The sequence below is a fragment of the Sprattus sprattus genome, assembly GCF_963457725.1.
Source record: "Sprattus sprattus genome assembly, chromosome: 3".
Lineage (NCBI taxonomy): Eukaryota > Metazoa > Chordata > Actinopteri > Clupeiformes > Clupeidae > Sprattus > Sprattus sprattus.
In genome coordinates this window covers 28,031,186-28,043,493 of record NC_137922.1, presented here as the reverse complement: position 1 = coordinate 28,043,493, position 12,308 = coordinate 28,031,186, and the positions used below count along the sequence as shown (strand labels likewise).

The 12,308-nt window shown below is 48.3% G+C and overlaps 1 protein-coding gene across 1 annotated transcript; it reads left to right on the top strand.

Moving 5' to 3' along the window:
• Positions 1 to 1,112: 1,112 nt before the first annotated feature.
• On the top strand, positions 1,113 to 11,751 carry LOC308363138 (ETS translocation variant 5-like). Its single transcript, XM_080835918.1, has 13 exons — positions 1,113 to 1,213; positions 2,948 to 3,091; positions 3,439 to 3,526; positions 3,888 to 3,935; positions 4,080 to 4,130; positions 6,527 to 6,650; positions 6,854 to 7,162; positions 7,882 to 8,186; positions 9,058 to 9,123; positions 9,241 to 9,309; positions 9,568 to 9,737; positions 10,197 to 10,298; positions 10,674 to 11,751. The coding sequence occupies exons 2-13, from the start codon at positions 3,044 to 3,046 to the stop codon at positions 10,917 to 10,919; spliced, it is 1,626 nt and encodes a 541-aa protein (XP_080692044.1). The 5' UTR covers positions 1,113 to 1,213; positions 2,948 to 3,043; the 3' UTR covers positions 10,920 to 11,751.
• Positions 11,752 to 12,308: the final 557 nt, after the last annotated feature.

Here is a 12,308-nt window from a genome sequence, read left to right as displayed (position 1 = left end):
CACACACACACACACACACACACATCCACTCTGCGAACTGGAGGTGCGCATTCACCGTCTCCACTCTCTGCTCGCCACGGCTCGGGCAGTAAAAGTAGGCCTCAGCTAATACTGATGATAAAAAAGACGAAGAGGAGAAGAAGAAAAAGAAGGAGTATGCGTGTATTAAGCCTGTAAAAATAAGCGCCGAGTGTCGCTGTGTTCCGCACACACACATACAAACACACATTGGCCTACACACACTCTCTCTCTCTCTTTGTCTGTCACACTATTTCACACAAAATTGTGTCTCAACATTCCTCTCCTGTGTTTGTTCAGTTAATGTCTATTTACATTTTAAATGTTTTCCTTTAACTCACATCCAGTAATTACACACCCACACACTTCCAGCGCCCTGAATATCCTCTGAAATTAGAACACCGACCGAGAAGCCGCTCACACATCTAAAGCTCAATTATGAAACGGAATAGTGTAGTACAAACAAGTATGGATACTCATACCTCTTCATTTTCACTCTACTGTGGAAATGTATATATTTAAATAATGGTACATAGTTGTTTTAGCCAAACAGAAAGAAACGCGACTCGTCCCAACTGGCTGTATGCTCTCGTGGCGGCATGAATGACGGTGTTTGTTAAGCGTTTACATCAGTATGCAAGCACGCTACAAACAACTTTGTTTAATGTATGACAGTAAACTGAGGATAACTTGGTGAATGTTTTGCTAAAAGGCATTGCATTGACAAACAGACTCATATTTACTGCGCTGCCTAAAGTTATTTAAGCATGCTGGTGGATTATAAGTGCGAGGCGAATCGGTCTCAACGTGTAACCAGCTATTTTCTGTGAGTATCCCTTTAACGAGCAGTGAATGCTTGGGTTAGAAGCATCTGTTATTGAATGAAACGCAGTCATTCATAAAAATAGGACGGCACCGGACCCCGATTGGCTGCCTGAGGGCTCACGCATAATTTAGATACCCTCGAACACCCATTGGCCATTGGTGTGAAAGGCATTCTGAACTGGCCAATGAGCAAGCTCCAAAGCATCCCGCAAGGCTCCGGGCAAAAGCAGGCGATTCCATTGAGAAATATTTCAGTGTATTAGGTACATCGAGTAGAACGCAGCCCTGTAAAGACCATAGATTTCATTGCATCTGTTTGGAATACATTTGTGGTGTTAACAAATCACGGGATTACGCTGTCAACTAAAGTGTGAGTATTGCGTGTAACCAGAATAAGATGCATTCATTTAAAATAAGGTTTCGCGAAGTTTTATGATTCTCTGCTAACTTGGACTCACTTTTGGTGCACTAGACATTTAGTTGGTGCGCTCGCGGTTGCTGCGAAGCAAGCGAACGCCATTTTCTTTGTGGGAGCGAATACTTTGGCAACCATTTTATAATTGTTTCTGATTTTTTCGTTTTTTTTGTGTGTGTGGGGAAATAGTTAACTAGATCTGTTAGTAACATGCAGAAATGTGCTTGTACTTTGAAGCGATGGTCAGTCAGACCCGTGGAGTTGGAGGGTGGAGGTGTTCGTGATTTTTATGAATGGGAGGTCGAGTTTTTTTCCCTCGCTGTTTGCACACGGAGAAGCAGGGATCAAATTTCACTTCATTGAGAAAAACAAGAGACACACACACACGCACACACAGCCACCCACACACACACACACACACACACACTCAGGGGCCCGGGAGGGGAAGGAGCGCGCGGGATTGGGGGAAGGGTAGACCTGCTGAACTCCGATCGCTCCACCTGAGATGTAATCTTTTTTTCCGCTTTGATGTTTGATCTGGGCATTTTATTGTCGGTTGTCTCTGACGTTTAGCTTTATGTTCTCCAACATATGCACATCACATCGTCTGCCAGTTTACCAATTATGTGTTTGTTTATTTTTCCTGCAGACTTATCTTTTTTTCGCTTTGATGTTGGATCTGGACATTTCATTGTCCGTTGTCTGGGACTTTTCTGATATATTTTCTTATTCCTGTTCTCTCATATCAGTCAATTAGCCAATTATGGTTTTGTTTATTTTTCTGCAGATTTTTATAGCTGTCTTCTTTAAGTTGGGAGGAGTTTTAATGAGTTTAGTAGAGGAAGCAATAAAATAATAATCGAACTACATCACGCTCATAGGCTTCTATTCAATTATGTTTTTTCTTATCACTTATTTATACAATTATTATTATTATTTAATTATTAGATTTACGAGGCAAAGGAGAAAGTTTGCAACTTGGAGCGCACGTGCAACTTTGTAGACTTAAAGAATTTGTGTACGTAAATGTATGTCCACGCAGAAAACTGTCTACGTAAAAAAAATCGTAGACTAAAACACAAGAGTGTAACGTTCATTTCCACCCAACCGTTCGGGTGTTTTCGCCACTGGAGTCATGTGATCATATTTAGTTCATGAAGTAGTTCTCTGTGTCCCTGATCGCTAAGCCTGTGTGTGTGTGTGTGTGTGAGAGTGTGTGTGTGTGGTGCGCGAAAGAGTGAGTTCATTTTTTCCGTGGGTCACAGATGGTAGTAAGATCTTATGTAAGATTTTCAGCCGGGGGTTAGGCCTGTGCTGTAACGGCTGTGTGTGTGTGTGTGTGTGTGTGTGTGCGCGCGCGCGCGCGCGCCTGCCCCTCTTCTGTAGAGAATATGTGTGTGACCAAGCAGGACCATAAAATGTTTTTGTCACAGTAACTAAACCAACACACCTGATCAAAGCGGCTGACGTCACTGGCTGAAGTCTCATGTGTGTGTGTGTGTGTGTCAGTAACTAAATCAACACACACCTGATCAAAGCGGCGGGCGTCACTGGCTGAAGTCTCGTGACAGGTGTGCTCTCAGCAGTGCTTCTGTCTCAGACTAACACTTTTCTCTCTCTCTCACCCATCCCTCCACACACACACACACACACACACACACACACACACACACACACACACACACACAGACGCAGGCAGACAGCTGAGGAGCCCGTCCCATAAAGAAAGAAGGAGCAAGATTTCCCCCGCTCCCACACCTCCTCCTCCAGAGGAGCACAGCCATCATGGATGGCTTCTATGACCAGCAGGTCCCGCTGATGACCACACACAGCGTGAGTTCCCAGTGCAGCAGCAGCCCTGTGTGTGTGTGTGTGTGAGTATGTGCGTGTGTGTGCGCGAGTTCCCAGTGCCCAGCAGGCCTCCACTGCTCATCGTGTGTGTGTGTGTGGAGCTTATGGGGGTCTTCATGCCAATCACATGTTGGCAATAACACTGAACGCTCAGCGAACAAACATCATTACTATAGCACTATACTACTTAATATATATTACTATATTACTATACTATTACTATAGCACACAATTATCAGGCAAGGGCCTTAGTAGTTCAGATGTCCTACTTGTGTCACGATAACTCTTTTGAACGATGTTGTTCTGTTCATGTTTTTGTGGCGGTGCAGAACTCTCAAGTGCAGAATTCCGAGATCCGTTGTCGTGGCGACCGAAAGAGGAAGTTTGCAGACTCTGAGCTTGACCAGGACACCGAAGGTAAACACTCATTACAGCAGTCCACATCCACCACCTTGTGTGTGTGTGTGTGTGTGTGTGTGTGTGCACTCATTACAGTCGTCCACATCCACCACCTCACAAACCAAAGGTCTTGTGTGTGTGTGTATATGTGTGTGTGTGTGTGTGTGGTTTCTATCCTGAGATATGATGATCACTGTATGTGTGTGGTTTACTTCCTGAGATGATGGTCATTGTGTGTGTGTGTGTGTGTGTGTGTGTGTGTGTGTGTGTGTGTCTGTGTGTGTGTGTGTGTCTAGTTTCCAGAGGATGGTCATTGTGTGTGTGTGTGTGGGTGTAGTTTATGTCCTGAAATGATGATCATTGTGTTATGTGTCCTCAGATCTGTTTCAGGACCTGAGTCAACTTCAGGAAATCTGGATTGCAGAAGGTGACTTTGCAACGCATGTGCTTATTCTTGAAGGCCATTTAAGACTTGTGTGTGTGTGTGTGTGTGTGTGTCGGTCTGTCTGAAACAACGTACTCCTCAGTTCACATTCTGATTACAGTTCTTTATTCCTCTTTCCTCTTGTAGCTCAAGTTCCTGATGACGAACAGTTTGTCCCAGATTTCCAGTCGGACAACTGTGAGTACCTGAGGGGGTGTGTGTGTGTGTGTGTGTGTGTGTGTGCGCAATACTAATTTATGAGATAAAAAAAACCTCCCTGTAGAATTAATTTAGGACATGTTTTGTGAACAACAAAGACAAAAACAAGAAACAATTGTTAAAATGTTTTAAATTCAAATCTTCTCCCAAATGATTGGGGGCCAAAGACTAGAAGATAAAGGAAAGGCATGAAGGTGTGTGTGTGTGTGTGTGTGTGGGTGTGTGCGCACACACACACACCGTGTGGCAGTTTACCATGGGGAGAGGTCTGTGGTCCAGCTCTTTTTAAAGCCATCCACATTCAGACTCGCAACCCAGATTAATTGGGCCGGTTGCTAGATGTCTGTGGCAGTGTGTGTATGTGTGTGTGTGTGTGTGTGTGTGTGTGTGTGTGTTAGATGTCTGTGGAAGGGAGCTGATCTGGGCCGGGCTGTCAGAACAGAACCAGGCCCGTGCTGAGCCCATCGGGCCTCTGGGAGTCTGGGTTCTGTTCTGTCACAGTGTGTGTGTGTGTGTGTGTGTGTGTGTGTCTGGGTTCTGTTCTTGGTTCTGTTCTGCTCCGCGCTGGTCCACTGTGGTCCAAGACAAACATGTGAAGGGAGCTCAAAGGACCCTTTCAGCCTTAAGAGTGCAGAAGTTTCAAAGCTGGAGGCCTGTGTGTGTGTGTGTGTGTGTGTGTGTGTGTGTGTGTGTGTGTGTGTGTGTGTGTGTGTGTGTGTGTGTGTGTGTGTGTGTGTGTGTGTGTGTGTGTGTGTGTGTGTGTGTGTGTGTGTGTGTGTGTGTGTGTGTGTGTGTGTGTGTGGTGAGAGATGAGGGATCATATGAACTTTTGTGTGTGAGAGAAAGGAAAAACAACTGTGTGAGCATAAAGGAAAGGGAAAGTGAAGGGAGTGTGTAGAAGAGTGGAAGGAAGTGTGTGTGTGTGTGGTTGAGTGAGGCCAGAGAGAGGCTTGGTCTGCCGCAGTGGAGCTGTAAATCATGATCAGGCCTTGGTGCCTTGACACTTTTATGGCCCGAGGATTCTTACTGTGTGTGTGTGTGTGTGTGTGTGTGTGTGTGTGTGTGTGTGTGTGTGTGTGTGTGTGTGTGTGTGTGTGTGTGTGTGTGTGTGTGTGTGTGTGTGTGTGTGTGTGTGTATCCACACCATTTCTGTGTCTGCCAGCACAAGAGATGTGGGCTTGGTTTGTGTGCTTATAATCTCTCATAGAAGACAAGACAGTGGAGAAATGCCTTTAGTGTGAATTAGTCCAATTGTGCCAGTGTGTGTATAGGTGTCTTTGTTTGAACAGAGGCTGTGTGTGTGTGCGTGGGTGTATATATGTGTGTGTGTGTGTGTGTAGGTATCTTTGTTTGCACAGAAACTACGTACAAATGTGAGTTTGTGCAAAGGAGGGGAGTGTAAATTTGCCCATTCCATGTCATTTTGTATGTGTAGGTGTCTTTGTTTGCATTGGCATGGTGTGTGTGTGTGTGTGTGTGTGTGTGTGTAAGTGTAAGAAGTAGCTGCACTGGCACGGGTAGGGCTCGGTTGGCACAGTGCCAGCTGGTTTCACAGACCCCTCATTCACTGGGAGTTTTGCAGCTGGGCGAGAGGAGCAGTTACCATGCCGACCCCCCCACACTCACACTGCCAAAGTCTGACTGCCCCCTGGCCGGTCTACCAGCCACCAGCAAAGGCATTTCCCTAACACACAAACACACACACACACAAACACACACACACACTATGCTATGCATGTTTCAAATCAATGTGGATTTATCTAAATATCTTATCTGTGTGTGTGTGTGTGTGTGCACCAGTGTGTCCTGACGTGTGTGTGTGTGTGCACACAGTGTGTCCTGACGTGTGTGTGTGTGCACCAGTGTGTCCTGACGTGTGTGTGTACGTACCAGTGTGTGTGTGTGTGTGTGTGTGTGCACACAGTGTGTCCTGACGTGTGTGTGTGTGTGTGCACCAGTGTGGCCTGACGTGTGTGTGTACGTACCAGTGTGTCCCGACGTGTGTGTGTGTGTGCACCAGTGTGTCCTGAGGTATGTACGTACCAGTATGTCCTGACGTGTGTGTGTGTGTGTGTGTGTACGTACCAGTGTGTCCTGACCTGTGTGTGTGTGTGTGTACGTACCAGTATGTCCTGACGTGTGTGTGTGTGTGTGCACCAGTGTGTCCTGACGTGTGTACGTACCAGTATGTCCTGACGTGTGTGTGTGTGTGTGTGTACGTACCAGTGTGTCCTGACGTGTGTGTGTGTGTGTGTGCACCAGTGTGTCCTGACGTGTGTGTGTGTGTACGTACCAGTATGTCCTGACGTGTGTGTGTGTGTGTGTGTGTGTGTGTGTGCACCAGTGTGTCCTGACGTGTGTTGTGTTTTTTGCAGTGATATTCCACGGGGGCCCTCAGACCAAGGTGAAGCGGGAGGAGAGCCCGTCCAGAGAGCTGAGTCCCTGCAGCCAGACCCGCCACCTCTCCCCCTACGGAGAGAAGTGCCTTTACAACTACAGGTACACACACACACACACACACAGAGCCCTTACAACTACAGGTGTACACACACACACACACACACACACACACACACACACACAAGAGTGCCTTTACAACTACAGGTACACACACACAAACATACACACAGAACTACAGGTGCAACCTACCTCTCGGCTGCTGTTGTTTCCCTGTTGTTCTGAATCCGCCCTCTTCTCTCCAGTGCCTATGGCAGGAAGCCAATCAACTTCAACAAGCCTTTGACTCCGCCCTCCACCCCAGTCTCACCATGTGGGTCCTCCCACACGCCAGTGCCCCATCCCCTCCAGAAACAAGCCACGCCTTCTCATATGCAGCACCAAGGACCTCTGCAAGCACTGCAGGGACACTCCCAGCAGCACAGGACACACCCACTCCAGCAGAGGACACACCCACTCCAGCAGAGGACACACTCACTCCAAGAGAGCACGCCTTTTGCCGTGCCCCACCCACCAATGAATCACCATGACTCCTCATACAGCACAGAGCACAGGTGAGCTAGCACACAGCTAACATACAGCTTCATTAAGCAGCTAACACACAGCTAAATACAGCACAGGTGAGCTAGCCCGCGGCTAAATATGCTTCATACAGCACAGAGCACAGGTAGGCTAGCTCACGGCAACATACAGCACAGGTGGGCTATCACACAACTATGTAGAGCACAGAGCAATTGTGAGCTAGCGCAGAGGTTAGCTAGCCCACGGCTACATAAAGCACAGCTAAATATGCTTCATACAGCTCAGAGCACAGGTAGGCTAGCCCACGGCTAAATACGCTTCATCATTCATGATCAGAGAACACACTCGCTCTCAGGGGCTTGTTGATGGCTATAAGAGGATCAGTTTTCCCAAGCTACTTCCCCAGTTTCTGAAAGGCTTAAAGGTAAATTAAAGCAGTTCAGGTAATCGCTTGGTTCTCTTCTTAGTGATATAAGCCACTAGCCAAACAGGGTAATGAGGCCAAGTCTCACTCACACACACCCTACAGGTCAGGGTAATAAGGCCAGGGCTCAAACACACCCTACAGGTCAGGGCAATAAGGCCAAGGCCCACACACATGACCAGAGGGAGAGGGATGGTGACATACAGGCCCTGAGAAACACCAAGGTCATTCTATATGTCCAAATATCATTCCCATACATTCTATATGTCCAATATATCTATATCTCCTCTTCTCATCTCCTTTCTCTCCCCCCCCCTCGCCCCCCAGGTTCCAGAGGCAGCTCTCAGAGCCCTGTCGGCCGTACCCCCCCAGCAGTCCCTCCTGCCGGCCCCCCTTCTCCTCCCAGCCTGTAGGGGGCGGTGTGCCGTGCGGACCCCACATGCGCCCCCCCTACCAGAGGCAGATGTCTGAGCCCGTGGCCCCCGTCGGCCCCCAGGCTTTCAAGCAGGAGCTGGTCGACCCCCGCTACGGAGAGCAGGGGCTGTGCCCCCCTCCCCACACACAAATGCGCCCACCCCCCTTTCGCCAGGTGTCCATCAAGCAGGAGCCCCGGGACTTTGGGTTTGACACAGGTGTGTTTGGAGGAGACTATAACACACACACACACACACACACACACACACACACACACACACCCTGTCTACTGTCTAGCTGTGGTGCTGTAGTGAGGGCTGAGTGAGAAGGTGATTGTGTCTGTGTGTGTGTGTGTGCGTGTGCGTGTGCGTGTGTGTGTGTGTGTGTGAGTGTGAGTGTGATGGTGATGGTGATTGCGCGAGTGTGATGTGTGGTTACGTCCGTGGCTGAGTCAGACAAGAGGCTGGAAGCCGAGAGAGATGAGGGACCGTTAGCCGTTAGCAGTAAGCCGTCAGGTCAAGAGTAAGCTCCAGGGTGATGATGTCACCAACAGTGTCATTCCATGGGGGCTGATTCACAGTAATACCCCAAGAACAGATAACATCCCCTGCAACAGACACACACACACACACACACTTTCTCTCAGCCTTGCACGCACACTCCCACGCTCCTCCCCTCCCACTGTCTCTTTTGCACTTGCCCCTGATTGGCAGGTCATTCAGTGATGTAACAGAAAAGCTTCTTTGCTTTTTACAGCTCGTAAATACTCCTGGCTGTGAAACAGGCTGTGTGTGTGTGTGTGTGCGTGCTACCAGGTTTTAAATCAGTAAAGTATTGTGCCTAAGACCTGAGGATGAGTAGACTGTGTGTGTGTGTGTGTGAATCTTGTCCTTCTAAGCCGTTGTGATGTCACAAGTTGACCCCTGACGCCTCCTTTGACCTCTTCATCTATTTTTCATGCCCAGCACTCTCTCTTACACACACACACACACACAGTCTTGGATGGCTTTTTAGTTTCTTTGCCTTGCTTTCACAGATGCATTGGTTTCTATGACAGTGACTAACTCTGTTGTGTGTGTTTTCTTACAGAGGTGTCAAACTGCCAGTCATCATTTGTCAACAAGTCCGCAAACCTTTACAGGAGCAACAGTGAAGGTGTGTGTTGTCCTCTGTGTGTCTGTGTGTGTGTGTGTGTGTGTGTGAGTGTAAACAACCCTGGCAGATTGCTCTGGTGCTAAACTGCTCATGCTAACCTCTCTGTATTTCCCACAGGCTTCATGTTTGATGGAGACTCTCACCTGTACTACGATGATACCTGTGTGGTCCCAGACAGAGTCGATGGTAAGCCAAATAGAACATCTCAAACTGGTATTTCTCTCTCAAACACTGACTCACACTCTGACACACACACTCTCAGACACACACACACACACTCTCAGACACACACACTCTCACACACACACACACACACACACACAAACACACACACACACAGACTCACACTCTGACACACACACACACACTCTCAGACACACACACACACCTCCTGACGCCACCTCTAACAACCCCCCCCCCCCCCCCCCCCTGTAACCCCTGTAGGTAAGGTAAAGCAGGAGGGCGGTGTGTTTCGGGATGGCCCCCCCTACCAGAGGCGTGGGTCACTACAGCTTTGGCAGTTCCTGGTGACGTTGCTGGACGATCCAGCCAACAGCCACTACATCATGTGGACCGGACGCGGCCTGGAGTTTAAACTCATCGAGCCCGAGGAGGTCAGTCTCTCTCACACACACACACACGCACGCACGCACGCACGCACACACACACACACACACTACATCATGTGGAGCGGACGCGGCCTGGAGTTTAAACTCATCGAGCCCGAGGTGGTCAGTCTCTCACACACACACACACACACACACACACACACACACACACACTACATCATGTGGAGCGGACGCGGCCTGGAGTTTAAACTCATCGAGCCCGAGGTGGTCAGTCTCTCACACACACACACACACACACGCACACACACACACTACATCATTTGGAGCGGACGCGGCCTGGAGTGTAAAATCCTAGAGCCTAAGGAGGTCAGTCTTGCACACACGCACACAAACACACACACACACGCACATATGCTGATTTAGTGAAGTGGTTTGTTTCTTTTTGAGATTAAAATCTCTCTCTCTCTCTCTCTCTCTCTCTCTCTCTCTCTCTCTCTGCTGTAGGTTGCCCGTCGGTGGGGCATCCAGAAGAACCGTCCTGCCATGAACTATGACAAGCTGAGTCGCTCACTGCGCTACTACTACGAGAAGGGCATCATGCAGAAGGTAAAGGCAGGTTTCCGTTCCAACTTCTCCTTCTCATCTCTCACACACACACACACACACACACACACACACACACACACACACCACCTGTGCATCCCTCACTTCTCCTTCTCTTCCCATACACACACACACACACACACACACACACACACACACACACACACACACACACACCCCCCCCCCAAAACATGCAGCAGCTAATGAGAACCTCCTAAATGTATTAGAACTATACCCCTTTATTAGTTCTGTAGTTCATAGTCCATTAGTCTTAAATGATCCTGTTCAGCAATAGAGAAAGTAAGCACTGTGCATCTGATGTAAGTTACGGTACTGACTGATTTCTTCTGTCCCCTGTGTGTGTGTGTGTGTGTGTAGGTGGCAGGCGAGCGGTACGTCTATAAGTTTGTGTGTGACCCAGAGGCTCTGTTCTCCATGGCGTTCCCCGACAACCAGCGGCCGAGCCTGAAGGCGGAGCCAGAGGGCGTCCCCGTGCCGGAGGATGACACTATGCCCCTGTCCCACTACGAGGACCACGCCCGCGCCCCCTACCCCCCGGGCCAAGAGGCCAGGGACCAGTGTCCCCCCGCGGGCATGGCCTACCCCGACGTCTACGCCTTCTAGCGAGGAGAGGAGAGACCAATGGATGACTGACTGAACACAAAACAAAATCAACTTTATCGCTCAAACCCCCCCCCCCCCCCCCAACATGCCAACACACTCACTGTCAACACTGCTGAGCGGTGTGGAGATCACACACACACACACAGACACACACACACACACACACACACACACACACACACACACAATGATACAGAGGCATATGCATATGCGTGACTGTAACCGTCAGACGAAGGCAGCTAGGAAGGTGCCAGATGAAACCCGGCTGACTTCCCTGTTCTGGACCAGCGCTGGTTCTGGTCTTGACTCCAGAGTCCATTCCCCAACTGGACCAGTGATGGTTCTGGTGTTGAGTCTATTCCCTGCTGGGCAGCGTCCACAGATGTTTGCTTTTATTTCCTCTTTATTTTTCTAACTGTTCGAGCTAAAGGGATCCCTCATAGCATTTTCCAAAAGTAAAAAAAAGTGTTTTGATTTTCTAAGTATATGTAAATGTAATCCTTTCAGGAATGCAGACAGTGATTTTGGGAACTGTTTGGAATTTCCTGCCTCTTTTTCTTTGTGTTTTGATTCTGGCTGTTGGCTATCGGGCCCTCAGGAGCGACAGCCAGTGTTCACGGGGACCGACGTCTTCATGCTAAACACAACGTACACACAGACAGACGTCTTCCTGCTAAACACAATGTACACACGGACAGACGTCTTCATGCTAAACACAATGTACACACGGACAGACGTCTTCATGCTAAACACAACGACAAACCGTCACTCTCTGCTGGTGACAGTGCAGGTGTTTCTTACGTTGTAACGTTCAAGTTTCCTCTGCTGTTTTTTTTTCTACAGAGTCTTATGGAGTTTGAATTTTGGGGGAGGGGGTGGGTTTTAAAGACTTTAAAAAAAAAATCTATAAATATATATGAATATATTTTTGCAAAGTCTACATTTTTGTCTGTAATTGTATACACTGTTAAACATATTCTGAAGTGTGTCCTTGTGTAGCAGGGGCCCAACTTACCCAAGTGAGGAGGGGTGGGGCTTGTGCACAGCTGTGTTCTCATTGGCTTATATGCACTTAAGTGACACCATTGATTATGCCCAGCCGATTTGCGTTTCCTTTACATGTTCAGCGTTTCCTCCTGAGCAGCGCGGGCTCCGCCTTACGGCCCAAATGGCGCCGCAGATACACACCTCTCGCTTCTGATTGGCTCAGTCAGATACACAGCTCTCTCTTCTGATTGGCTCAGTCATTATTCAGTGCTTGTCATAGTATGTCTGTAAATGAAGCAGATCTGGTGAAAGCAAAATTAATCTACAAAGAATAGTAACCAAGGCAACAATAGTAAATGGATAACTGCTTAATTGATATTTCTACCACAGTGAGTGTGTTTG